This window comes from Hevea brasiliensis, chromosome 9 (genome assembly GCF_030052815.1).
Source record: "Hevea brasiliensis isolate MT/VB/25A 57/8 chromosome 9, ASM3005281v1, whole genome shotgun sequence".
Lineage (NCBI taxonomy): Eukaryota > Viridiplantae > Streptophyta > Magnoliopsida > Malpighiales > Euphorbiaceae > Hevea > Hevea brasiliensis.
The window spans coordinates 95394438-95420744 of record NC_079501.1 but is presented as its reverse complement, the minus strand read 5'-3'; the positions used below and the strand labels follow the sequence as shown (position 1 = coordinate 95420744).

At 31.2% G+C, this 26307-nt stretch overlaps 3 protein-coding genes across 5 annotated transcripts; 1 reads left to right on the top strand and 2 right to left on the bottom strand.

Moving 5' to 3' along the window:
• Positions 1-4729: 4729 nt before the first annotated feature.
• On the bottom strand, positions 4730-6829 carry LOC110640046 (uncharacterized). Its single transcript, XM_021791206.2, has one exon. The coding sequence runs from the start codon at positions 6373-6375 to the stop codon at positions 5293-5295; it is 1083 nt and encodes a 360-aa protein (XP_021646898.2). The 5' UTR covers positions 6376-6829; the 3' UTR covers positions 4730-5292.
• Positions 6830-14062: 7233 nt separating this feature from the next.
• Positions 14063-15521, top strand: LOC110640038 (uncharacterized). The gene has a single exon (XM_021791197.2). The coding sequence runs from the start codon at positions 14326-14328 to the stop codon at positions 15337-15339; it is 1014 nt and encodes a 337-aa protein (XP_021646889.2). The 5' UTR covers positions 14063-14325; the 3' UTR covers positions 15340-15521.
• Positions 15522-18625: 3104 nt separating this feature from the next.
• On the bottom strand, positions 18626-25526 carry LOC110640028 (probable protein S-acyltransferase 22). Of its 3 annotated transcripts, none has more exons than XM_021791164.2 (10): positions 25406-25526; positions 24803-24851; positions 24594-24707; positions 22064-22474; positions 21672-21740; positions 21510-21581; positions 20855-20983; positions 20665-20745; positions 20329-20517; positions 18626-19853 (listed from the first exon to the last, which is right to left on the bottom strand). In XM_021791164.2, the coding sequence occupies exons 2-10, from the start codon at positions 24842-24844 to the stop codon at positions 19068-19070; spliced, it is 1893 nt and encodes a 630-aa protein (XP_021646856.2). In that variant the 5' UTR covers positions 24845-24851; positions 25406-25526; the 3' UTR covers positions 18626-19067. The 3 variants fall into 3 exon arrangements, with proteins under 3 accessions (XP_021646856.2, XP_021646877.2, XP_021646866.2); XM_021791185.2 differs by having other exon boundaries at positions 24594-24703; XM_021791174.2 differs by lacking the exon at positions 25406-25526 and adding an exon at positions 25319-25365.
• Positions 25527-26307: the final 781 nt, after the last annotated feature.

The following is a 26307-nucleotide window of genomic DNA, read 5'->3' as shown; positions in this document are numbered from 1 at the left end:
CAGCCAGATGATGGCTAATTTTTATAACTTATTCCTAAATCTTGCTATATATTTTTACTTTTGCCTTTTAATTTTAATTTGTTATTAAAAAATTTCTAAACTTTAATTTTATTTTACAAAACATTCCCTAACAAGTTTTAACATTAAAAAAATATTTTAAAGGGATTGTCGCTCTGTTTTAATTTTCAAGTTCAGTGTTAGATAGATGTAATATTTAGATCTAGGTGCTTTGTGTATTTAACTCATAATATAAATATTTTTATAATATTTTTTATTACTTCAATAAATGTCCATATAACAAAAATTGAGCCAAACATTTTTTAAAATATTGGTAAAATAATAATAATTTTTAGTACTTTTAAATTATTAAAATATTAGCCCATTAAAATTTTCAGTTAATTACTTAATTGAAAATATAACTATGAAACTACTATAATTGATATTTTCATTGGCCAATTTTTAATTCTTAAAATTTAAATTTTTTACCGATTAATGACTTTTTTATAAATTTAAAATAGACCATTAATAAAAATGGATTTCATTTTTATTGTATCGTTAATGTACTAAATACTCACCATTTAGTATTACCATAAATAAGGTTCAATCCAATATAAAAACATATTATTAAAAATTTTATTAAAATTGACCAACATTTTAAAAGATTAATGTTTATTAATTTAATAAAATTTAAAAAAAATTATTTCAGTAATAGATCAATATCTTTAAAAAATTATTTCTCACAATTTAATATTTTTTTTATTAACTTAATTAAACAAAAATATTAAATTATTAATTTTGTTAGAATATGGACCAATAATCGATTGGCCGAAATTAATTGGCCATATAAAATTAATATTAAAAAAAATAATTAATGAAAATATTTAAAAATTTAATTAGCCATATTTTTAAAATTTATTAATATATTTTTAATTGATATTTTTGGAGAGATCATTTTCTGTTTTAACCCTGATATTTAGATCATTAAAGAGTCCAATGTCTAATGGACAATTACAACATTTAATAAATTGTTTATGATTGTAACATTTAGACATATGTACCAATGATATATATTATTAAAAATTTATTAAAATTGACCAACATTTTAAAAGATTAATGTTTATTAATTTAATAAAATTAAAAAAAAATTTATTTCAGTAATAGATCAATATCTTTAAAAAATTAGTTCTCACAATTTAATATTTTTTTATTAACATAATTAAATAAAAATATTAAATTATTAATTTCGTTATAATATGGACCAATAATCGATTGGCCCAAATTAATTGGCCACATAAAATAAATATTAAAAAAAATAATTAATGAAAATATTTAAAAATTTAAATAGCCATATTTTTAAAATTTATTAATATATTTTTAATTAATATTTTTGGAGAGATCATTGTCTGTTTTAACCCTGATATTTAGACCATTACAAAGTCCAATGTCTAATGGACAATTACAACATTTAATAAATTATTAATGATTGTAACGTTTAGATATATGTACCAATGATATATATAACAACTAAATCTAACATAACTAATCAATTAAAGCAAATTTGCCAATATGAACATTTTTAAATAATGGATACATCAAATTGTTATAACATTAAATGTGGCTCATTAAATCAATTAGTAATTTAATGTGGATAATAAAAAGAAATAAGCTAATTTAAATATTACTGTTTTATTGGCCAAAAAACACAGTTACAAATATAGGGAATTGTCTGTGGTTATTAATTAAGAAATTAGTACTAATACATATGATTATTAATAATTTTAATTTACATAAAGATATAATTATTTTTATATTTTAATATTTTTTATTAATTAAATATTATTTCATTTTTTATTATTTTTAATTTTTCAAAATTTTGAATGAAAATTTTATAATAAAAATATAATAGCAACATTGCTTAAAGATATAGATTTATTTAAAGTTCGTTTAATCATATGATTATTTTTATCATTTTAAATATCAAAAATTTTGTATATAGTTAAAAGAAAAGTAAAAGAGAATTAAATAAAGAAATGCACAACTATAGACAATGCCATGTGGCAATACAATACAATGGAAGAGAATACCACATGACACATCATGAATATATATATATATATATATATATATATATATATATATATTATCATTTTCATTTTGTTGGGCCGCAAATATTATCATAATTTTGCAGGGAAGAAAATAAAATCAACAACTCAAAACTGTTTATTCAACTGATACTGGAATGCAATGCAGTTTTGTGAATATGGGTTCTGGAGTTCAGAGTGGTAAAACAAAGAATCCTAGTATGTCATTTCCAACTGTTAAAAAAACCAGCAGATACAGGCACTGGATGCAGAAATACTGCATCAAAGCAACTCAAAGGCAAAGAAAGGATCAAAGATACCAAGAAGCAAATATCTTTATTAATGACACAAAGGGCCTTGAAGATCAAGAACCAGGTATATCAAAACACGACGCATTACCTGCAACTAAAAGATTAATAGAGAACTATTAATGATGGCAATCCAGGACCTTCTTGCTGTCACTTAAAGCCTGGAGAATCATGTCGAACTATAAAAGGAGATATACCAGCCCATATTCAGCAAGAACAAATCAACCTCAGAAGTATTTTATTCTGACACAAACAGGCAGCATTATTTTTGCTTTTGAATATGTAGAGTTATTAGATAAAATGAAATTGACTGTTCCTTTCATATCATTAATTTTCAGGGAATATAAATCCAGGAAATAAGAAAATTCAAAGTATTTACATCCCAACTGAGCCTGACAAGTCAAGCACTGAATCAAATGTGAGCTTATGCAACAATCAGACAATCTGGAAGAGGCAGAGAACTAAATATCAAAGTTAGCAAAACACTGAATCATCTAAAGGGCACAAGGATTAGGGATCAAAACATTCAAGAGGACTTCCTTATAGCTGAAAGTGAATATCAAGCTCCAAATATCACGAGACATTCTGTCTGTTCAACAAGAAGTTACCTTAGGTTGTTACAATCAAGATAATTATATTTACAAGGAAATAGGACCAAATGAATTGTATCATTCAGCACTCAATTGGATAAGCCTTTGGTACATGGCAAATGCCTATTCTTGAGGGTCTGGTGAAAGAGAAAATAAATAGCATGAAGAGAAATCATAACCTAAGGTGGCTTGTGAAAACAGTAGGTTGGTCTTTAACTAAATATGTTATACGGAAATAAATATGCTGATTCTCTTCAAGTGGTGTAATGTTTCAAAACATACCCCATCTCAAGATGAAAAAGGAAATTTTATTATTAATAAGAAAACTGAGAATTAAACAAGAAGAATTCAGATCAAGGGCTCACAGATAAAGCTTTAGGTTTAGAAACACTTTTACTGATCGAAAACTTTTTTTTTTTTCTATTTTCTAAAAATCTCCAATTATCATTTTTCATAGAACAAAGGAAAAACATGAAAAACGCATTCACCTGTTAATAATAAAAAATAATATTCTAACCGAAAATACTAAAAAAAATTATTCATATCTTACATAATTAAAAAATAAATCATAATAAGATATATTTAAAATTTTATTTTACTTTTAAAATTTTTTTAATGTGTACATTTATTTTATAATAATATGATTAATTTTTTATTGCTGTAAATAAATATTTTCTTAAATATTTATTCAATTTTAGTTATAGAAAAATCATTATTTTCCATTTAGAAACTGGTTGAGAAATAAAACTTTTGTTATAAAAGAAAATTTTAAAATCTTAATTAAATTTTAGAAAATTGAAAAACTAGTTTTCCAATTCTCCATTTGGAAAACAGGCATGTGTGAACACAAAACTATGTAAATCAGTTTTCTTATATTACTTTTCCAAAAAACTATCCCAGTTGTTCACAAGTGAACAGCCCCTTAAAGTGCACAAAGCTTCAAATTTCTTCTAGGCTAGCTACTGGAAGTCAACAATAGTGCCATCTCAAAGCAAATAAAACTATTAAAAGGCTTATGTTTTGGTTATTGCAGTTTCCAAGTTACAGTTATTTTAAAATTTTATTGGAATTCACCAATAACAGAATGCAAGTTCAAGCTAATGTGACAGCTCAGCTGGTAAACCAAAGAAGTTCGTTTAGTTTCCAATTCACTCCTGTTTCAATTTTCAAACACGATATGGCTATTTCTCTGTTTTCAAAGGCAACCACAATAGCATTATGTTCCACATCTCTTGTTAGGGAATTCCTTTCAATGTGCCATGTGTATAACCATGAATCTCTCCTCACAAACCTATATGATTACAGGATAATGATAACACGTAACCATGAAAACCAGAAAGATATAATTGAATACATGCCTGGTGAGGACAATTGGTCCTCGTAATTGTGTGCTACATTACTGCTCCAGATACTAGAACATATGAAAAACTGATAATACTTCCAAACCTACTTAGCAACATATCAAGTAATAGAGAAATCCTTAAGATTAAAGGCCAAAGAAAATTCCAACTTAATTCTGCATAATATAGATAATTCTGTTCAATCTACCAGGCACATTTGATAATATAGAGTATGAATTAGTTCAACGTATGGGCATTTACAATAATTTCTCACTTACAATGTCATTGAGGAAAAAAAATCTCACATGACTTTTCAGGTTCATCCCATACATAATAACACATCAATTTGAGGTATTCAAGATAACTAGTGGAGTCCTTGTGGTGCAATTAAGCAAAATTTCATTCACAAATTAATGCAGGAGGTTTCATCAGATTATTTTCAATAACTCTTGAATTCAGTTAATCATACCAGACACTAATTACAATCCAACATCAACTTTTTGATGAAATTATTGTGTAGTCACCAAACACATAAAAGTCCAGCAAATAGTGGACATTATGCAAAGGACAAAAATATAAAAGCCCAGAAAGTAAATGTCCACCCAAGAAATATAAAGAGAAGGAAAAATAGCAGTTTTCAAAAGTTTACCTTCAAGAAGTACCACTTTTTACATCTATTTGTAATTATCAAACTTCATATACCCTTTCCATTTCTTTTCTTGTCTGCAGATCACTAGATGTCTAAAATGTGACCACCAGCATTTTAGTGACTTTTCCTACAGCAGACCAGACAGTCACCTGATGTTATTGACAACCATAAGCTCTCAAATGCAAATGGTTACTGAAGTTCCATATATGTTGCTCATCAGTGGCAAGAGAATGCAACTAGCAAAATACAAAATTTCTCATAGCAGCTTCCATCCTGATTGACTGAAGAAAGTTTTTTGCATGATAATCAATTTACAAGATCATGTCATTGATCAGCCACTGATTCAGAAGAAATAGTGATTGTTTCTAAAATTGACTGAGATTCAGCATCGGAGGCTTCCAATCTGTAAGATCTACAGCTGAAGTAGAAAACTGCACTCATCATCATATCAATAAGCACCACAAATGAAAACATAATCACTAAAAGAGGACCTTCCCAAATTCTTGAAGTTCCGTCTCCATAACTCAGCGTCTTCACTCTATGTTCAAACAACCCTTCCACAAAAGCCATCCCAATTGTTGATCCTAGATATATGAGAAGACCAACCTGTGTCTGACCCCTAATCAAAATACTGGACCGAAGCAAAGCCTGTGGCCCTGAAACATCCTCCAACACAGAGATCACAATGGCAATGTTGTAAATGATGATTGCATTGGCAAAAACAACTGAGAACACTAGCCCCACCATTATTGCAGCATACAAATTTAATTCGGGTGAAAAACCAATTACTGAAAATGAACTACAAATAGCTAAGAGAAGAACACAGAACAGTGTAACGCAACCAACAATCATCATACATGCCCACAAGTACGTTGAAACAATCCTTCTCCAAATTTTACTAATCACCACACAGAACTTTAAAGCATCAACCCTTTTCCTCGAATAAGTGCAATCTACAGAGTAAACTACCGCAACTTTGGATAACAAAGACAATGTGATAAACAAAGGGAAGCATACTGTGGAAGAAACAGCCATCTCGGAGAAATGGTGACACGAGTGTTTGACAAAAGGCCTCAATGGGAGTCCTCCAGATTTTGCAACTAACAAAAGCCTAATAGTTAGTCTCTTAACTATAGACTGATCAACAAATACATTTGATAAAACAATGGCAGATACTGGACAAATAAGCAAGGCAGCAATTATCATAAACGAAGAGGAATTGTACCGGAGGATCCTCACGGTTTCCCTCAAGATCTCTAATGCATTCATTGAATGGAATTGATGATTATACCCATGATCATGTCCAGCTAATTCCAACTCAAATTTCTGCAACTGGGTATCCTCAGATCCCTCCTTTTGTAACTGATCCAAACTCATTCTAGGAGAAGTACCACCAGAAACCTCCATCTTATCAACGAGAACAAAGAAAATATAATAGAAATATGCAAAGGTTCACCTCATCAGATATGAATTAACAAGAGCAAGCTATTACAACTGAAAACCCAAAAACGCAGATTGCTTTAAAGGGCAATCAAGCACAGAACATAGAATAATAGAATCAGATCTGGGAATGATTAAACAAAGAAAAAAGAAAACAATTGAGGGAATTAGAAGGCAGAAGATTTGCGCATAAAAGGTGTCCTGTTGAGGTTTCTGAAGAGGAGCAGTCGGTGGATTCTTGACGTAAATAGAGCAATGGTGGGTGATTTTGATTGAGATTTGGCCATTTTATAGTGTCCGTGTTAAAGAAGTCGCCATTGAACAAAATTATTAAAATGTTTTCGAGTTACCGATACAATTTCATGGATGCTATTGCCTTCGAGCAACACAAATATGCTAAAATGCGTAATAACAAGATCAAGAGGGGAAAATACAGTAAGGATGCTGAATTGTGCATCACAAATGAGCCGAAATTAAAAAGCGGAAATAAAAAACAAATAAATTCCTTTTCTATTATTTAGATATCTTATTAAAATAGAAGATAAATAAAATTTATGAATAAATTTTAAAAGTGTTATTGATTTTTAGAAATTATAATAAAACTATCATTAAATTTGAAAATGTAACATAAAATTCTTTAAATTTTAAAATTTTATACAATAATATTCTTTTTAATTCCAATAATCGATTTATAAGTAGCACACTAATGTGGACAATTCAAAATAACGATAACATGAATGATTAATGTTATTTTTTTAAGGCATAGTCCCTCTAATCAATTATTATATATTTAGTGTTTCTTTATTTTATACGGTTGAAATTTTTTTATAATTAATCTGTAAAAAAAATCAAATTTGATTTTTTCACTATCACATAGAGATTAAAATTTATCTATCTATAGGATTACTTATAGGATTATGAATTGTTTTTTATTTATTATTTGATTATATGATATATAAAAAATAATATATATATTTTAAAATAATTATTTAATACAAATGAAATCCTTTTCAAAGGATTATGAAATCCTGAATTCTGTTATATTTTTCATTATTTTTTAGAAATAGAACCCTAAGTTAATAACTCCTAAAATTTCAAGATTTTCTATTTTTGAAAACTAATCATGGGTTAGAATGAGAAATCCCCTCTTTTATAATACTTAAAATGGTAGTGGGTTAGATATTTTGGATACTTGATTTGACTAAAATTTATAAGAATGAATTTAAATAATTTATAACTAAATTTGAGGTAAATTTAAATTTAAAAAATTATAAATTGTCAAATTTAAATTTTATATTTTGAGTATCAGTTATTCAAACTTGTTTATATAAATCAATAATAATATTTTAAAAGATTACTAAATTTTAAAATATAAATTATTAATAAATATACTTTTATATAAATTATTAATTGAAATATGTAAAATTAAACAAGTTTAATAAATATTCGAGTAATAATAATCAGATTTATGACAGATACCAATAATTTAGAATAAATTTTATTTGAATTCAAGTATTAAAATTGCAATATCCGCCATTTTTCAATGTCAAAATATTTGTCCTTGACAGAATATTTTAATGCAAATTAAAACTTCACTGATAAGTGAGTGACTATAAGATGTGAAAGTATATTCATATATATAAATTTGAGATGTTCAAAATGTATTTAAAAATGAAAAATTTTTTAAAGATTTTATTTCTTAAAAGTGTTAAAGTGTTATTTTGGGCAAAAAGAATTTCAGCAACCAAAGGATGTATTTTCAGCAGTCGAAGTTTTTTTTCTGGTTCAAATGCTCATTTGGACAGAACAGACTCCAGCAGCCGAAAGTATGACTTTCGGCAATCGAAAGTCCTTCGATTATCAAGGGCATTAAAGGGACCAAAACTCGTTTTTCTGCTTAAAACACTTAGTTTTCTTTCCTTTTCTCTCTCTGAACTACTGGGGCATACAATGAGCTCTTTGAAAAGATTTTCTTGAGTTTTTGAAGATCTGCAGGTGGATTCTTCCATTTAGAAGTGTGGAAAAGTAGATTCAAACTTTGAGATTTTGATTCTCTCAGCTCCAAGCTCCAAGAAAAGAGGTAACATTGTTTTCTTATTGATTTAATGAGTAGATCTAAGAGAGTTGATGAGGAATTATGTCACGACCCGATTCCACGGGCTGAATCGGCATTAGGACCTGGACTGGCATAAAATCCTCGAGGCCCGTAGTAAGCTTTACTATTCCCAAATCCATAACCAAGGCCAAAATTAAGGCTCAACATGCAAATAAAATAAAATAAAATATTATATTCTTATTGGGGCCAATCCAACCCGATAATTATCAGAAACTAAAGCTAGGGTAGCCCTGCTCAACCGTAATATCATTGTTTACAAACTATTTAAATATCATAAAAAAATTCATTTATTAATATAAAAAATATATAACCCAATGTCACTGCGGTTCTTGTAATTAAACAGATAATTAAATAAATAAATAGACACAAGAAATTATTAAACTAAGAAGTATAACCTGCGGAGAAAAAATGCAGGTTAGACTTGAGGAAATAAACACACTCTTCCTGCAACCTGAAAAAAAAAATATTTGAACAGAAATGGGCGTTTGACTCAGAGAGTTTAAATATTGATTATAAATGCATTTTTTATAACTATCTAAGACTAATGCAATCCTACCATGAAATGCATATCCAACACGTAAAATAAGTAATTCACTTAATATTCGGACAAAAAATTAATTTAGAGCTACTCACATACCCAATATATCACATCAATATATATATATATATATATATATGGAAGTCGATCCTCTATACAATTCTCTTAATCCAATACCTACTAGTGAGGTCAACTCAAGCTGGACTTTCTCTTAATAATCCAAATGCGGGAGTCAGCGAGATCAACTTAAAGCTGCACTCACCACGTCCCAGCGAGTCAAGCTCCAGCCATTCTACCCGTTCTACCCATATCCAATATCATACCACACGCACGCTGACACACACACACAACTCCATATTATACTCAGGCCGACAATCACAAATAAATCACTATAATTAAATATGTAGCAGCTAAAATGCTCCTAATATATTAGCTAGACATGTGCATAATTAAATATTTATAAAATACATAAGCATGTCAGATATACAACTAATATTGAAATTGCAAAAATAATCAATATCCAACTCACAGATTAGTTGACTGGACTGCAGCTAGTCCGACTAGAAAGAGAAGACAGCTGGCATCGATTACCTAAACATACACACTGACCTCTATCAAAAGACTGACAAAATTAAATAATTAATTTAAACTATAGAATTAAAATAAATTTTAAGATCTTGCAGAAATTTTGGCAGAGTTTCTCTTATAACTGGACCTAACCCCCTGCAAGAAAATTCAACCAGCAACAACAACACAGGACCTCAGGCCCACAACAATAATTATAATGCCCATTTGAAACCTACAAGAATCCTAATCTAAGTCAAATCCTTCAAACTTCAGCTCAGGTCCTTAACTCCTCTACAGTCCAAATATTTATTTTCAGCACTTTAAAAATTATAAAAATATTCCTAGAGGTTCTCTATATCATCCTTGTATTAATTAAAATTATTTTACTTAATTTTACTAAGTCAATAATATTTGACAGATTTATCAGCTAGTTTAACCAAGGTAAAAATTATATAACTTAAGTTTGGAACTACCTTTATAAATTTTGCTACTTGAAATGCGTCCGAAACGTCTAAAAACGCTAGGATCGACTGTAATATTAACTATATTTTAGGACATGCCGCCGAATGGTCGGATCAGGCCAAAAACTTAGCCTTGGGCGCCGATGAGCTATCATTAATCAAATTGCACCTAAACGAAGCCCAAAAAATTATTAATAATTATCATATAATTATATTTAATTTTTGGACATCAAAAAGTCAAAAATCTTACCAAGCGATCTGGACCGTCTGATGACCACTTTTTTCAAACGGTATCCGATTGGAGCGGGGTCACTCCCATCTCAAGGTTTCATCGCGATGAGTTCATCAGCGATCTCGGATTTCTGATCCGACTGTCGGATTCCTAAAAACGTGATCGAAAAGCTTGAAAAATACATATTTTCTCTCTCTTTGTTTTGCGTAAATCAAGTGGCTGCTGGTAGTGAGGCTGTCGAAAAAGGTTCCTTAGGTGGAGAGGAGTTGGTTGGAACTAGTGGGGTCACCGGTCACTGGCTAGAATGGCCAAATTTTGGCCCATGAAGTTTTCTCTTTCTCTCCTCTCTCTCTCTCTCTCTACCACTTATCGTTGTGCGCTGCCATCGGGAAGCCCTTAGACGTTGCCGAAGGAGATGAGCTAGGTGGTGCCGTCGGCGGTGGTCCAGGTCCACCAAAGAAAATGAAGAAGGATAGTGGGGGAGAAGATGAGAGAGAAACGGGGGGGAGGGGGAGGGGAGAAGGGTTGCTTTCTGCTGGGTTTCAATTTTTCCTCTTTTTTTTTTTTTTGTAAAATCCTGCACTTCATGCTGCCCAAGTTGCAGAATTGTCACTTCCATCAACTTTTCATCTCTCTCTCTCTCTCTCTCTCTTTCTATATATCTATATATATATATATAATACTTTTAACTTTTAAAATATATAATATTTTATTAAAATAACTTTATTAAACCCCAATTTAAAATAATATTTAATTATTATTAATATTTAAAATAAACTCTTACCTAATAAATTAATTAAACATAATAATATTATTAATAATAATAGTAGTAATTATACTAAATTTAAAAATATCAAAACATAAAACTATAATTTAAACTCAATAATCCAAAACTTTATAATAATCTTATAAAATATATTAAAATAACAAAATAATATTTAAATAATATTTAAATACTATATAAAAAAATATATAATTTATATTTTAATTTTCAAGTTATTACGATCTTCCCCCCTTAAGAAAAATGCATTCCCAAATTTTCGAACAACAGGAGATAAAGAGAGGAAAGTTATTAGAATAGGTGCGAGCATTGCTCCTCCAGCTATGCAGAGATAGTTAAAAATACTTTGCTCATAACTGCCTTTGCTGTAGCACGCTGGCTACAATCCTCCATCTGAAACTAAGCCATTACATCTGAGTACTCGTTGATCTTTTCTGATATCTCTAGTACCCACTATGCTTTCGCTGCACTCAGATATGGTATATAACGATACTAGTCTTGGTTCCCTCCTATTACCAATCTCTGTGGTGCAAAGATGTGACTCATATTCTCTGCTTTACAAAGTCTCATGAAGTAACCTTCTGAAATAACTACTTTTACACGTATTTTACTCGAGATCATTATTGATTCTGTCTGCCATAGAAACTTTAGTAAGATTATTTTCATGCAAAAAGTACATGTACTTATTAATTCCATAATTGTGAACTCCCCACTTACTTCGTGCCACTAACAAGGTCCTTATACCAACTCCTACATATCTCATAAGTAATCAGCTGTATAGAGTTCCATCCAAATGCCAAACATTCCTTACACCATCTATAGACATCGGAAAGTGAACTGGGTCTCTCCTCTAACATGATAAAAGTTTATGTATTCTCAAGCCACCTAGCCAACTCCTTTCCTAAAAAGGGAGTTTTTTGACTTTTGCTTGAAACTTCTTACTATCTGATGTACTTCCTGACATAGTGGTACTTAGATCGAGGCTCCACCGCTCCTTTAACCTGCCATTTTACCATAACTTATCCTAAACATTCCTTAGTGTCCCTCTCATACTATTCTTTTTTTATCTTTCCTCGCCTTATGCCTTTTCCTTTGAAGCCATAATCGAAATCCAATAATCGAAATCCAAAAGTGCCAGCACTGAACAAAAGTGCCATCCAAAGCCTAAGACTTTGGCAGCCGAAGTTTGTGTAACATCTAGGGTCCAATTTTATAAGATCGGGCTTGAGGGACTCAGAAGATTAGGCTACAAGGGGTGAGTAATTCTAACCTTAATAAAATGGAAACTATTTAAAGATAATTTATGATAATCTTCATGCATCATATTATATTTGTTTAGGATATATGTATTTAGAATAAAAAAATATTGCATAATTGTATAATTTGTTGTTGTTGCATTGATGGATGTTAAATGACCCACTGACTCCCCCCATGTTTATGACTATGTTACGTTATTTATGTTATGGATCCATAAGTAAATCCCATGGGGAGATCTTTATGATGCCTTGCCAAGAGAGATTTATATGTTACCCCGGGTGCATGACACATGTCATGTTTTAAGTGAAAGTTTAGGGAGTTACTAGTGACGAGTCCATCCTATGTAAAATGTTTGTGATTTGAAAACCCATGTGAATGATGCATTGCCTATGTACAAATAACATGATTAGAATACCTAAAGTTAACTATCGAGCTTCACCTATCCCATAACTCATTAGGTACCCTAGAAGAGATCTTTAAAACAATTTTCCTTTATTTTTGACATGTGATGAATGCATTCTCTAGTAAGTAATTAAAGAAATTTAGAGTTATGTAGTATTATTAAGTATGATAATGTATATGTTAATATTTTTGGAATCCATTACCTTTAGTTTTACGCTTAAAGCTTCTATAAAAATTTTGAATCAAATTTATGTTATGAATGTCTAGTATGTTTGAAAGAAAACCGTTCTTCAAATACTTAAAAAGCACTTCTAAAAGTTTTCTCAACTAGCTACTTGGTTTCATAATCAAACTCAAAAATTTCACAATCATTTCAATAAATTTCTCAAGTTACAAAATTCAATAGTCCTTAAGGTACATGCTTAATCAAGTCTTTCATACATTCATATTTCTTTAGAAGAACAAAGATCTAAACTTCCCAAAACCTATAGAACATAAACATAGCAAGCAAACAAAGAAAATATGTATAATAATAATGCAACTCAAAGACACCCTTAAAAAAAAAAATTCAATCCAGCTGCAAGAACAAGCCCAAAATTATTTAGGGATCAATTCAACCACAAATTTTGGATTTCATTTAAAATGAATTTTAACTAGAATTATTTCTTTCAAATAAATTCAATCAATATGCAACTAATGATACGACACAACTCAAATTTAAATTAATAGAATTCTATAATTTATGTTAATATAATTTAAATTGTTTAGTATAATTCAAAAGTAAAATTCAAAGATTACATTTCTTAAACTATCCTCAAAAGTAAAATTAAAAGATTACAATTTTTTAAAAATTCAAAAAAATCTTATATTTAACAAATTTATAATAATTAACAAATATATAAACCAACTAATAATATAATAATAAATATAAACTAAATTTACATGTCTCATAATACACGAGATTAATTATAATAACATAAATAATATCATTACAACATGCACAATGAATTTAAATATTTAAAAATTAAAAAAAATATATAAAATATCTTATATACTTGTGGAAACATATTTATAATAAAAAAATAAAAAGTTCGTCTGTAGTTTTCATTTTCTTATTTAGTCAATTGAGTTTAATTGGAAGAAAGTTTTTTTTATAAAAATATTTTAATTCAAAAAATGTTATTGAGTAAATTTTATGATATTCAATTTCAATATAAATTAATTATAATTATAATTAATTTTTAAGATTAATGAAATTTAATTAAATTTCACAAATATTATATTTTAGAATTTAACTAAAATTTAATTCCACAGATTTTTGTTACGTGGAATTTAGCCAAATTCCATGGAAATCTCTTCTTACTCATCAATGCTTGCATCTGCACAAGCCTATCTCAGCCAACAAGCAAACAACAGAAAACTTATTTTCCAATCTTCTCTCGCCAGACTCCTTTGCTCATTATCTTCTCGGCGCCATCAACAGACCTTTCCCTTTCAATTAATCAGTCAAGCGATCAATCGGATTGTTCTGTATTCTCTCCACCTCTCTTCCCCAAATCTACCATGGCAACTACAGCTCCTCCTCCTCTCGATCTCTGTACAGTCTTAACTGAATCAAAACGCATCATCAACGCCCACTCCCGCCATTTCCTCGCTCTCTCTGTCTTCTTTCTTCTTCCTCTCTCCTTCTCTCTCACTGTTTACCCCACCCTCCAGAACCTCCTCGCATCATCCTCCACCCCCAACTCCAAAATCTCCCTCTCTACCTCCATCCTCCTTGATCAAGACCCATCTAATTTTGTCACTGTCAAAATCCTTGTTCTTTCTCTCCTTTTCTCTCTCTTTATCTTTGTTTTTGCTCTTCTTGCCGTTGGTTCTATCACCTACAGCGTTCTCCACGGCTTCTATGGTAGACCCGTCAAGCTCGTAGCCTCGATCAGATCGGCTTTGATTTCTTTCTTTCCCCTTTTAGTAACTACCATTTTAGCTCAAATCATTGTGCTTGCGATATTTCTTGTTTCTGGGTTTTTCTTGTTTTTGGTTATTATGGGGATTCAGCTTGCGGGGTTTCAAGTCGAGTTCTTTTCTCCTTATTTTACCGGGTTCTGTGTAGTTGTTTCGATTGTTTTGATATTGATTTTAGTGTATCTGCAACTTAATTGGTATCTAGTAGGTGTTCTTGTGGCAGTGGAATCGAGTTGGGGTCTTGAGCCATTGAAGCGGAGTAGTTTTCTCATAAAGGGAATGAGAGGGGTGGCTTTAGCTTTATTGTTGTTTTTTGGGTTTTTGGTGGGTATTTTGTTATTCATTAGCTCTTTCTCAGGGATCACACTGGGTATTGGCACTAACGATGGATGGAAGAGCTGCGCATTTGTTGTGCAAATTGTAGTAACTTCAACACTGCTAATGCTGCTACTCCTTTACCATGTCGCTACAAATACTGTTCTGTATATGTATTGCAAGGCTGTACATGGGGAGCTTGCTTGGGAAATTGCTGAGGAATTTGCAAGGGAGTATATCAGCTTGCCCTTTGATGAGGGAAAAGTCCCTCACCTTGTATCTGTTGCTTATACTTGACAAAAGTAAAAAGGTCAGTGGTTTTGTAATGCCTTACTCTCCAGGTTGTCTTATTTTCTTGATTTCAATATCTCATAGTTGGTGTGTAAAAAAGATCAGTTCCGTTAGAATGGTGCAAACAGTATTAAACTTGTAAATACCATTAGCCATTATTTGAAATAAAGTATTTGGTCTTTTGTTGATGTCTGTTGATGCTTATGACTGGAAATTTTTTTTTTTCTGCTTTCTTTTTGCACATATGCGCTTGTTATGAAGAATTAACCTTTATTGACATACCTATTTGAAATGATTGCATGTCATGATTTGAAGAATACTTAGTAATTACAGCAATATTTCCATCAACTAACAACCAACACTAGATGTTCCCTTGCAGTGTGAAACATATAGATTGATTCAACTTCATAGCAGGAGCATATGAGACTTAAAATTTGTAAAAATGAACTGAATTCAGTATATTAACAGGCGGTGAATTATTATATTTCACTAGCTGAAATAATATGAAAGGGTGGGCGTAATACTAGTTCTATATTGATCTTTTTCTTTGTGCTGAAAGAAATAGGCTTTCAAAATTCAAATATCATCAATCCACCAACTTTGAAATTTTAATGTATTAGCGATTAGCACTCTATCATTGTTCCAGATTGCCTGTTATTGGTATCCTCTTTCTCATATGCTTGTACAATTTTTAAGGTAATTGACACCACTAAATTACCACCCACATAAACTAAATCAAAGATTCTAATATTTTTGTCTTCTAAATTTTTAGTCAGTTTAGAAGTAATTCTAACATACATAATTCCCAAGAGATCCAACATGGAACACACTTTTTTTGAAATATAAAAGATGAGAATATTAAGTACCGATTAGTTTTCTTAGAAATATATAATGTATAAAAGCACACACCTGCACCTTACATCTTTAATGTCTATATGTGCCTGTTAATTACTTAGTTTGGCTTTAAAAGGGTCTTCTTGAACCAGCAGTCTTGGCACTGACACTACCCTCCCAGGGCGATTTTAAGGTGCACTCCCTCACATCTGTCTAGTGTATTCAGGATAAATAATCCTGAAGTGCTCCCCAATTAAGTCGAACCTGGTTAATAAGGAAGGGGGACTCTCATCCTTACCAATTGGACTAATCCTCTTAGGTTTATTTGGATAATTATTAGTCAAATGCCTATCTAGTAGTCAAAGCCAAAAAACAAATGTTAATGCTAGTAAACTAGGCAGTAGATCAAAAAGGATTTTTTTTTTTTTTGCAACTATTTTTTACATAAATAAGTTAAAAATTCTTTGAGGGATAGGTAGGAAGATCAAGGATTTTTTACAGTTTGAAGATCTGTTGTGGATGATGGATGATTATATATTGTGCCGATGATACAAAGTGTAACTATACAAGCAAATGGAGGCTAGTGTCCAACAACTATATGCTGTTAGCTTCTTTGGACATTTGTTGAGATTAATCTGAACTCACCAAGTATTTATTACGTCTTTTTTGTGTAAGTTTGTACTATTAATTGCTAGAAACTGATGGAAAAACCTTGTAATAAGAATAGTTAATAAGTCTAATGCCACAATCAAATAATGTACTACTAGTTCTCATCATCTTTACTTGACTGTTGTACTCTCATTGCGGCCTTTATTCACCACTTCAAGCTTCCAAATAATTAAGCTTGACGATGGTGACACCATGGCAAATGAGCAAGTTGAAACATGCATCTCATTGGAAATTAAGCTTCAAGCTTATGATAAGCTGATATCATGGCAAATGAGCCAGTCAAAACATGCTTGCTTGCGAAATATATTACATCTGCAAAAAAGGAGCTTTCTTCATTGCTCATCTCATAAATAAAAGCCTCCTAGAGACCTTGTTTCCTCCATTGATGGGAGAAATGTTGATTTTTGCAAAAATTGATTGCACTACTGAAAGTAGGATGAAATTAGTTAACATGAAACTTTAGGGATGTATCTAGAACTTCTTGAAGAAAGTTGAACTTTCTAATATTTTTGAATCCAGAAATTCTAAGAGCACTGATGATGAGCTCTGGCATTTAGAATGGTGTTATAGAAAGTCACTTAGAAAACTAAATTTGTGATTTATTATTTATATATGGATTCGTCTTTGTAGGGTTGATTTTTTTTTTTAAATTGATTGCACTCGTTAAATCTCAATTTGTAATAAAAAAAATACCATATTGATTCTATTTTGATAAGATCATTATTGTTACTGTTTAGATTTTACAAAAATACAATTAAATTGTAATATGACAAGAAGTTCTTAGAACCTTTTTAGCGTCGTTGCACTGTTAAAAAAATTATTTTTTTAAATATACTAGTTAAAGTGTATGAAAAAATAATTTAAAATTAAATTTGATAAATTTTAATTATAAAAATATTAAAATAATGAAATAATTTTTTTTAAATTACTTTTTTCATTAACATTTAAAATAATATTTTTATTCAAAAAAGTAATTTTAACCTTTTAAATATAATATTAAATAGATAATTTAATTCTACTTTTAAAACTAGGCTGCAATTTTTTTTTTATTCATTAGACTCGGATCAAGACTTAAATTTAAAATTTAATGATTTTAAATATGACTTTAATTAATACAAATAAGCTTTTAATAATTGAAAAACTTTTTTAGTTGCACATCAAAACTTTATCAAAAAAACAAAAGGTCTGTTTTAGTTCACAAGTCATATAAGCTTTAAGCTCTAAATAAGCTATTTAAATTTTAGAAGAGACCCAATAAATCTTTTAAATTTTAAAAATAGATCAAAAAAAGATAAATAAGTTTCTTTACTTTTAAAAATAAAAAAAAAATTAAATTATAATTTACTGATGAGGACTGATGTATTTAAATATTTTCATGCACGGTCTTCACTGAATTTATATTAGAGGAAAATTAAATTCATTCTTTTTTATATATTTTTAAAATTTAAAGGAATTTTTTTGCTTTCAATTACTTATTCAATCTATTTTTAAAATTTTTAAAAACTTATTTAATACCGACATAAATTAAAGAGCTTAATTAATTGAATTATAAAACGCTTTAAAAATTTATATAATTATTTCCTTTATCCTAAAAGTACCTTAATAGAAATTTTGCCAACTAATTTTGTTTTTAATAATTTTTTATTACAAATTGAAGAGCAACAATCACGTCAGAATTTAATAGTAAGTTAACCTAGCAAAGGTGAAATTCACCCCTTTCTTAATCAAAAGTTCAAGCCTCCTCTTCCTGGTAAATTTATAACCAAATTAGAATTCAAGATCCACAACATGAAAATTAAAATGGGCAAAGCTCTTTGGAGAGGGTAAAAGTAGAATATTCAATAAAAGCCATTCATAGGAATTCATTCTAATAAAAGACCAACAAGAGAGATTACAATTGAGAGAGCAATATAAACAACACAACAAATTTGTCATCTTGTGAGTCCCAAATGCATGAGCCAGGGACCAAAGGCTGCAATGAAATCTCATGAAATCTGGGGTTGCTGCTCAAGAAACACAAAACACTTTGAACCTCTTTACACCATTGTCATGTCCTCCACATGAAATCCTGATTCCACATTCCAAACTTAAATGCCAAATCAACGAGTAACTTGAATGGCCTGTTAGTCTAGTAGTCCCCCAAATATTGTGGCCCAAAAATGAAAGAATGTAGAGCTTTTCCCCTTAATGAAATCAAAATGAACCAATCTTCATTCATCATTGACTCATAGTCAAAGCTTTCTATTGTTAGCCAGGCTAGATGAAGATGATGATGCTTTCAATCTAAGAACAGTATCATCCTGATCAGGACGGAAGAGAAGGTTACTCCAATTTGTCGACCTTTGGACAAGCCTGGAAGGAACCCTGTCACTATCTTCCCCACCAGACGCTTCATATCCATCACTAGTGGACCTGGATAGTGGGATTCCACCGTGAGAAGCAGCACCTGCAACTGATAGACCTGTGAGCCTCCTAGACTCTTCAGCACCTGATGAGGAAACACGAAATGGGTGGATATCTGGCGAGTCTAAACTGCTTTCTGGAGAAGAAGCAACAATTGCCACCGAGCTTGACATTGCTCGGCTAGTTTGGAAAGCACTTCTAGCCTCGAGCTGAAGAGGGGCCAAACTTGTCGATGTCTCGGAGAAACCTGTCTCAGCAGCCATACCAGAAACCTTGTTTACAGGCTCCATAGGAAGGTCAGCTGGGAGGCGTACTCTCTTATTAGATCTCCTTCTATTATTATCAGGCCTTGGGACCATCCGACGGCCACTGCTGCCAAAGCTACTATCGCCTTCTAGCCCAAATGGGGCTTCCCGTCTCACCACAGGTTGCAGGATTCGGGACTTTTTTCTTGCCTCTGCTGCAGCTTTTGAAACCTCTTCTGCATTTAATCGGGCCAATGTCCATGGGCTGATCTTTACTGCTGCGGGGTTCTTTTTCCTGATTGGCTCATCTCCCACTGTCTTTTTTCCTAACGAACTGACAGATCCAGTCTCCGGAGGAACAACATCAAACTGGAAGGAAAAAAATTGCAGCAGCAATAAAACTTGGACCATCTAATTGCAACATTGAAAAAATTGAAGTGCAAACACCAATTGCCACTGCTAAGTTAATGAGATTCTTAGAGCTTAAAGAGAGCATGAAAGACAAACAGTAAAACAAAGTGTAGTCAAAACACAAAATCTGATGTGAAATTGTCTTTATGAGAAATAATAGAAGTGAGAAGAAAAGCAGTTCAGTGCATATAGCCATTTAGCTTGAGGATAAGAGCATGGCTAACTTGCAGAAAGGTTGAACATATAATTCCTACTTCAGATTTTCCAAATCACATAATTTCAAACATAAACAACTTAAAACTATTATTAATCAGCAGATTTGAAACCATCTTGGACCACAAATATCTAAGTTATCAAATTAAATCCCATAAAACATTATGCAGATTTACAATCATAAGAAGTCTCAAAGAAATTAACTGATATGAAGAAGTACCTGATCTTCCAGGAAAAGGCGAGGTGGTGTACACCATGCACCACGGTGGAAAGTGGAAAATGAGCTTGCACTGCTCAATCCAGTAAGTGAACTGGCAGGAGACATCTGAGGACTCCGTTGACCTCCAACACCTTGTTGCTCTTGCTCCTGCTCCCTTAGAGCTATAATGTAGTCATATGTGCTGATTCCCTGTAAAAAATAACCATATTATTAACCCATTGACATATTCACTTGATACAAAAACAGCATTAGATGAATAGAAAAATATATGAAACCAATAAATGTCAAATAAAAGAGGTTGCTGCCTACCCAGAAAATTAAAAAATTCAACATTACCTTTTTAATGAGGAGGATATGAAAGAAGAAAAGCTGAGCAAGAGGCAAAGTGGCAATCATAGCCAAAATGGTGCACAATACCTGCAAGAATGTAACAATTACATTACATTTATTTGATTGAGAAAAAATATAGTATATAGCAATGAATTAGGTTCATTGATCTTTACATTGCTAGGTAAATAAAACTCACCACAACAATAACAAATGGTACCAAAGAGAAACTGCTTCCTAATTTGGAGGAGATGTCCACAGAAAATCGCTTCCGCTCAAGAAAACAGCATATAAGTACAAGAATTCCAGTCGACCATTGTAGAATAAGCTGCAATCTCAAGCCCAAGGTGCACAAACCATGTATATACCTGTCAATAATCAATAAAAATGACTTGAAAAATGAAAGTCTTACTCTGGGTGATCTTCAGTCATGCCAATGTCGCTTGGGAAAATCAAAGCAGCAAATTCAGGATGCAAAAACTATTTTAAGAACGTGGGATTTAATTGGGGAACAACTGAGTACAAAGAAAAGCATAAGCCACCAGTACGCCACAATCAAGGGAAGTTACAAAGCAAGTAAAGGATTCTACGGAAAAGGATCAATATCATGATTGAATGTCCTGGAAACAATTGAGTGGGAATGTTGAAGATAAGTTATGCAAAAATTCAAAGATGGATTGTGTCTTTCATCATAATAGGGATCAATTTGCATTGTGAAGGAAGGAAATATTTGAGACATGGAGAATCCAAGAACTCTCAACAGTTAATACAGGATTTGAAGGTGTAGTTTGTTGATGACTGGCCTGACCATTTGAAGATTCCAGGTAAGGCAGAATTTGGAGACTTGTGCTTACCAAGAGGAGAGCAGAAACCATTAGGGTGAAAAACTGTCTGTAATTCCGCTTGCCAATACAGTTGTTAAGCCACTGCAAAAATCATGAACAAGTAAACTAAAGAAATGTTAGAACAAGTAAAAATAAGAATGAAAAATGTCCATCAATCAAGATCCTTTGTACCCTGCAGTGATGATCAAAACAGTCCACACACTTGTCACAAACTCTGCAGTGCTTGCTATACTTGAAAACCTGGCCAGGGTAATAATTTGATAAGCATAAACTTTTATAAATTTAATATTAAAGTAATATGATAAATCAGAAAATCATTATTCAGATGCATTTAAGTCCTGTGAACTTGATAGCTGCTATCTGTTGACCAATCACATAAACAAATTTGTTTATAAGGTGAACTGCTTGGCAGAACTTAAAAATCCTATATTACCTTACTCAGATCATCTCAAAAACTACTGATTAGACCTTTTCTCCAAGTCATCATAGATTACAAGAAAGGGACAGAAAACAAAAATTTTGAAAAATATAAAGAAAGCAACGGAATTGAAAGTTATACCAACCTCAACCTCACACAAACTGCAATAAAACATGCCATCTTCACTCGTCTGTTGTGATGAAGATTCATCACTTGAACTGCAGAAATTGCAGATGAAAGCACATGGAAACAAAGCCCAAAGGAGGCAAGATGAATTTCCTGATGTTGCATTCTTCTGCTCAAAATCAGTATTAGGGACTTTTGAAGTTGCATCTGCAACCTCAGATCCCTTATTTAGATATTTACCCGCAACAGTGGAAGCATTTGCATCATGCCTTGATGAAGTTGACTCCCCACCTACACCTAGTTTAGAATCCTTTTGTTGGGCATGCTTTCTATCATGTGGAATGTTGAGATACTTTTTGGACCTAAAAACTCCTGGGTCCGCAGGATCAGCTGCCGCACACCAAATATATAGGCCAAAGACACATGTAATCTGAAAAGAAAATAGATGTTATATAAGTTCCAAGCAATGGATGCCACATCTAATATAAGTAAAAAGGAAACACAGACTGAAATTTATGTTTGTGTTTCACTAACATATACCATAATATTCTTTTGAGCCTAGTGACTAAGGCTAAAAATATGTTCATATGTGCATAGAACCTCAACATTACTGAAATTTAAGCCTTACACAGTGTCTGATAAATAACTTAGCAATGGCAAACACATCTGTAATTTGCGAAGTGTCCTAATATACCACAAGGAAAAAAAAACTCTTGTAATACAACATAGTAGAATTGTATATGTTAATTATGATTTAATGCCAATGCCCATTAACTTCTAATATAAATCTAATCAGCCCGAGATATCCTAAGCTAATCAGATTTTTGGCATAGTGAAAAGATAAATGCACAACTGCACAAGTATGCATTTGCCAACAGAATCTAAAAAAACTAATCAACTCAACTAAGCCTTTATTTCAAAAATTTATTGGGGTCGACTATATGAATTCTCTTTCTCCACTCTAAACGATTTTGGATTAAATCCTCAAAAATGTGTAATACTTTTAGGTCATGCTGTACTACTATCCTCCAAGTCAGTTTAGGTCTACCTTGGAGGAGAGTAGTACAACATAACCTAGAAGCGTTATCATCAACAAGAATTGTGAATGGAAATATGCAGACACCTCAACTTATGCTCATGACAGATTACACAACCTGTTTGTGTCATTAACAATTGTACATGTATTGTTATACTAAGAAAGCCATTGCCTAGCCTTGGTTCCAATTATCTTGCTTATACTAATACCATTTGGCTTCACTTAACTTAAGTGCCAGAGAACCATTTCAGCCACTTTTTAGTTCTACTGGATTAATTACACAATTTCTTCAAATTACCCCTAGAATAATCTTAAATGGAAGCCATTTCGCGGTCCAAATTGAAGTGATGGGCACAGGTTTGCATATGAATGTGATAAAGTTTTATGAAGTTGATTGTTACATATAGTGCTATTCAGCCACTTTTTTTAGTGCTACTGGATTAATTGCACAATTTCTTCAAATCACGCCCTAGAATAATCTTAAACGAAAGCCATTTTGTGGTCCAAATTGAAGTGATGCGACATCCCACAGGTTTGAATATGATTTGATAAAGTTTAATGAAGTTGATTGTTACATATAGTGTTAGATAACTCAGAAAAGCATTGCACACAGTAGATTCTTTTTTCTTTTTTTTTTAAATAGTTTTGCAATTTAACAACCGATATTATCATCAGACCTCATATATAAAATTAGAACTTTATGTTGGCCGCAGCACAAGCTTGATTATTAGCCATTGTCAATTCCAAGCAGGATGCATCTAAATTTGGTCCTCAAACTCACAACTTTAAAAATGTGGTCCCTGAATATTCAATTTGTGCAATCAAGTCCTCAAATTTTCATTTTTGTTTCAATTCCCAATACCATGAAAGAATGCAATGCTGAAAATAATAGATTTTCACTTTCAATAAAAAATTTCACAACTAAAATCATGTATTCAAGAAGAATTTGACGTTCAGAGCAATTATAAATACAATAATTAAATGCAAAGCAAAGAGCCAGCCAAGCCAAGTGATTCAGCAAGTTTGAGGTTGGAAGGATCAAAACTTTTACAGGGACAAGCTTCATAGTTAGTCAATTGGAAGATCACAATTACGAAGCTGCTTTATCAAACATCCCAAACGTCTTAAACCCATAAGCATGATAGCAGTATTAGTATCCAGAGGGAAATTTATACTACTGTGCTCATGTCCAAACAAGTGAGAAAACCAGAGCTTCTTTACAACAGAATTAAATCCATATGGAATAGAGTTAGTTAGTAGTCAAGTGACTAACAAGTAACTTACTTGCCCCTATCAACAAAAGTAAAGGTTGATTCATACCCTTGAGAGGATATATGTATTCAAGTGCTAAAATTAAGCACAACAAATAAAGTGGGAAAGATTGAGAGCACGGAACAAACATATGAATCTGAATCAACAGGCCAAGGAACCACAGATCTCACTTGTTCAACCTACTAAAAAATTATTCAACTAAACACAAAGAAACTAAAGGGAAAGATGCGAAATGGCTTACCAAAGGAGTGTAGATTCCCATCACAATATATTGAAATAGCTTCTTCCCAACAAAAGGAGCAAAAAACACATAAAAAGCAAACCCCAATGCAAGAAACACAGCAACAGCCACTACCTTCACAAGAAAAATTAAACAATCAAAATAAAAACTTGAAGTAACGAAGATAATGAAAACAAGAAAATAGAAAAACAAATACAAAGAGCAAGTACCTGAAGGGGGTGATATGGAAGTTGCCATCCATGCTTCCTCATTGTTAGCCTAAATGCAGCAACGACCCAGGAGAAAAATATATAATTAGGTAAAAACAAAAAGGAAAAGCTCAAGAAAAAGAATCACTTGGGTTTTACTTATTTTCTTTCACTTTCCCACATTTGTCTAGGGAAAAAAAACAATAAAGACCATTCATTCCAGTGCAATACCAATCAAACAAAAGGTTACATGCGAAGCCATTATTCTAATGGGTCTAAGTCTAATCAAAGAGAGAGAAGAGGGATGGGAAAGAGAAAAGGCATCTAAAAGTGGCAAAGAGATGAAGCTATGACATAGGATGCTGTGTTGGGTGATGAAGAGAAAATGGACAGTGAAGAAACCTTTGTCCGATTCACTCAATCATAGCCAAAGGTTGTGGAAGGTGAAAAAATAATGAAAAGGAGGATGAAGAGGCCTGATTTTGGATTTGGGTTTTTCTCTCTTTGTTCCTATGCAAGCAAAAGCCTTTGTTTTACCTTTCAACATGAGCAAACAAAGATCTTACTCCGAGAGAGAGAGAGAGAGAGAGAGGGGTCTGGTTTTCTTTTCATGCCCATAATTACCTTGCAACCTCCCTTTTACTTTATTTTCTTGCTTGCAGCGTCACCTTTTTTCTCTGTGCAAATCATGTGTCACACAGCCCACTGCCTCCTGCAACAGACAGTTGATTAGTTTCAATTTTGTAATCCCCACCAACCTCTCTCTCTCTCTCTCTCTCTCTCTCTCTCTCTCTCTGTTTCATAAATGCTTCTCGTCTCAGTAGATGCTAACTGTAAAAAACAAAAATTTTAAAAATGAATTTAATATATTTTAATCTCAAAAATATTAAAATAATAACAATTTTATTTTTTATTCTAAAACTCAATATTAAACAAGATCATATATATTTATTCATCTATTTAATTTAAATTTAAATTTAATTTTCTTAATTTATAAAAATATTTAATTTTCTTTAAAAAAAATTAAAAAATAAAACTTTTAGAAAATCAAACAGAATTAAGAAGAGAAACAAACCAACTAAAATTTTCAATAAATTAAACTGAAATAAACTTAATGGCTTCAATTCTATTCAATTTGATATGATTTAATTTACTATTTATTTTATATTTATTTTTTAAAAATATTTTAAATTATATTAAACTTAATTTTAATTATATTTTTTTATTTTTAACTCTAATTTAAAATTTAATAATAAGAAATAAAAAGAATTTAATTCTATTATTTTTTTCAGAAAATCAAACTGAATAAATTAAATATTTAAAATTAAAAAATATGCCAAAGCATAAAACCAAAACAAATAACATAAAATTTTAAATTAAATAAATTTAATTAATTTTTCAATTTAAATCAAATTTTGCACACCCTTATATTTTATGAGAATATCTCAATTAAAAAAATATCAACACTTGATTAATAGCTCTGTATAGAAAAACAGTGACTAAAACTTATAATAACTATTTTCTCT

What these genes read in the sequence shown, in the direction of transcription:
- LOC110640046 (XM_021791206.2), bottom strand. Translation starts at nt 6,375, where the DNA reads ATGGAGGTTTCTGGTGGTACTTCTCCTAGAATGAGTTTGGATCAGTTA.
- LOC110640038 (XM_021791197.2), top strand. Translation starts at nt 14,326, where the DNA reads ATGGCAACTACAGCTCCTCCTCCTCTCGATCTCTGTACAGTCTTAACT.
- LOC110640028 (XM_021791164.2), bottom strand. Translation starts at nt 24,844, where the DNA reads ATGAGGAAGCATGGATGGCAACTTCCATATCACCCCCTTCAG. An exon ending in TTCCATATCACCCCCTTCAG is followed by an intron (nt 24,708 to 24,802) that starts GTACTTGCTCTT and finishes TTTCTTGTGAAG; the next exon opens with GTAGTGGCTGTTGCTGTGTT. An exon ending in GTTTTGATCATCACTGCAGG is followed by an intron (nt 21,582 to 21,671) that starts GTACAAAGGATC and finishes TGATTTTTGCAG; the next exon opens with TGGCTTAACAACTGTATTGG.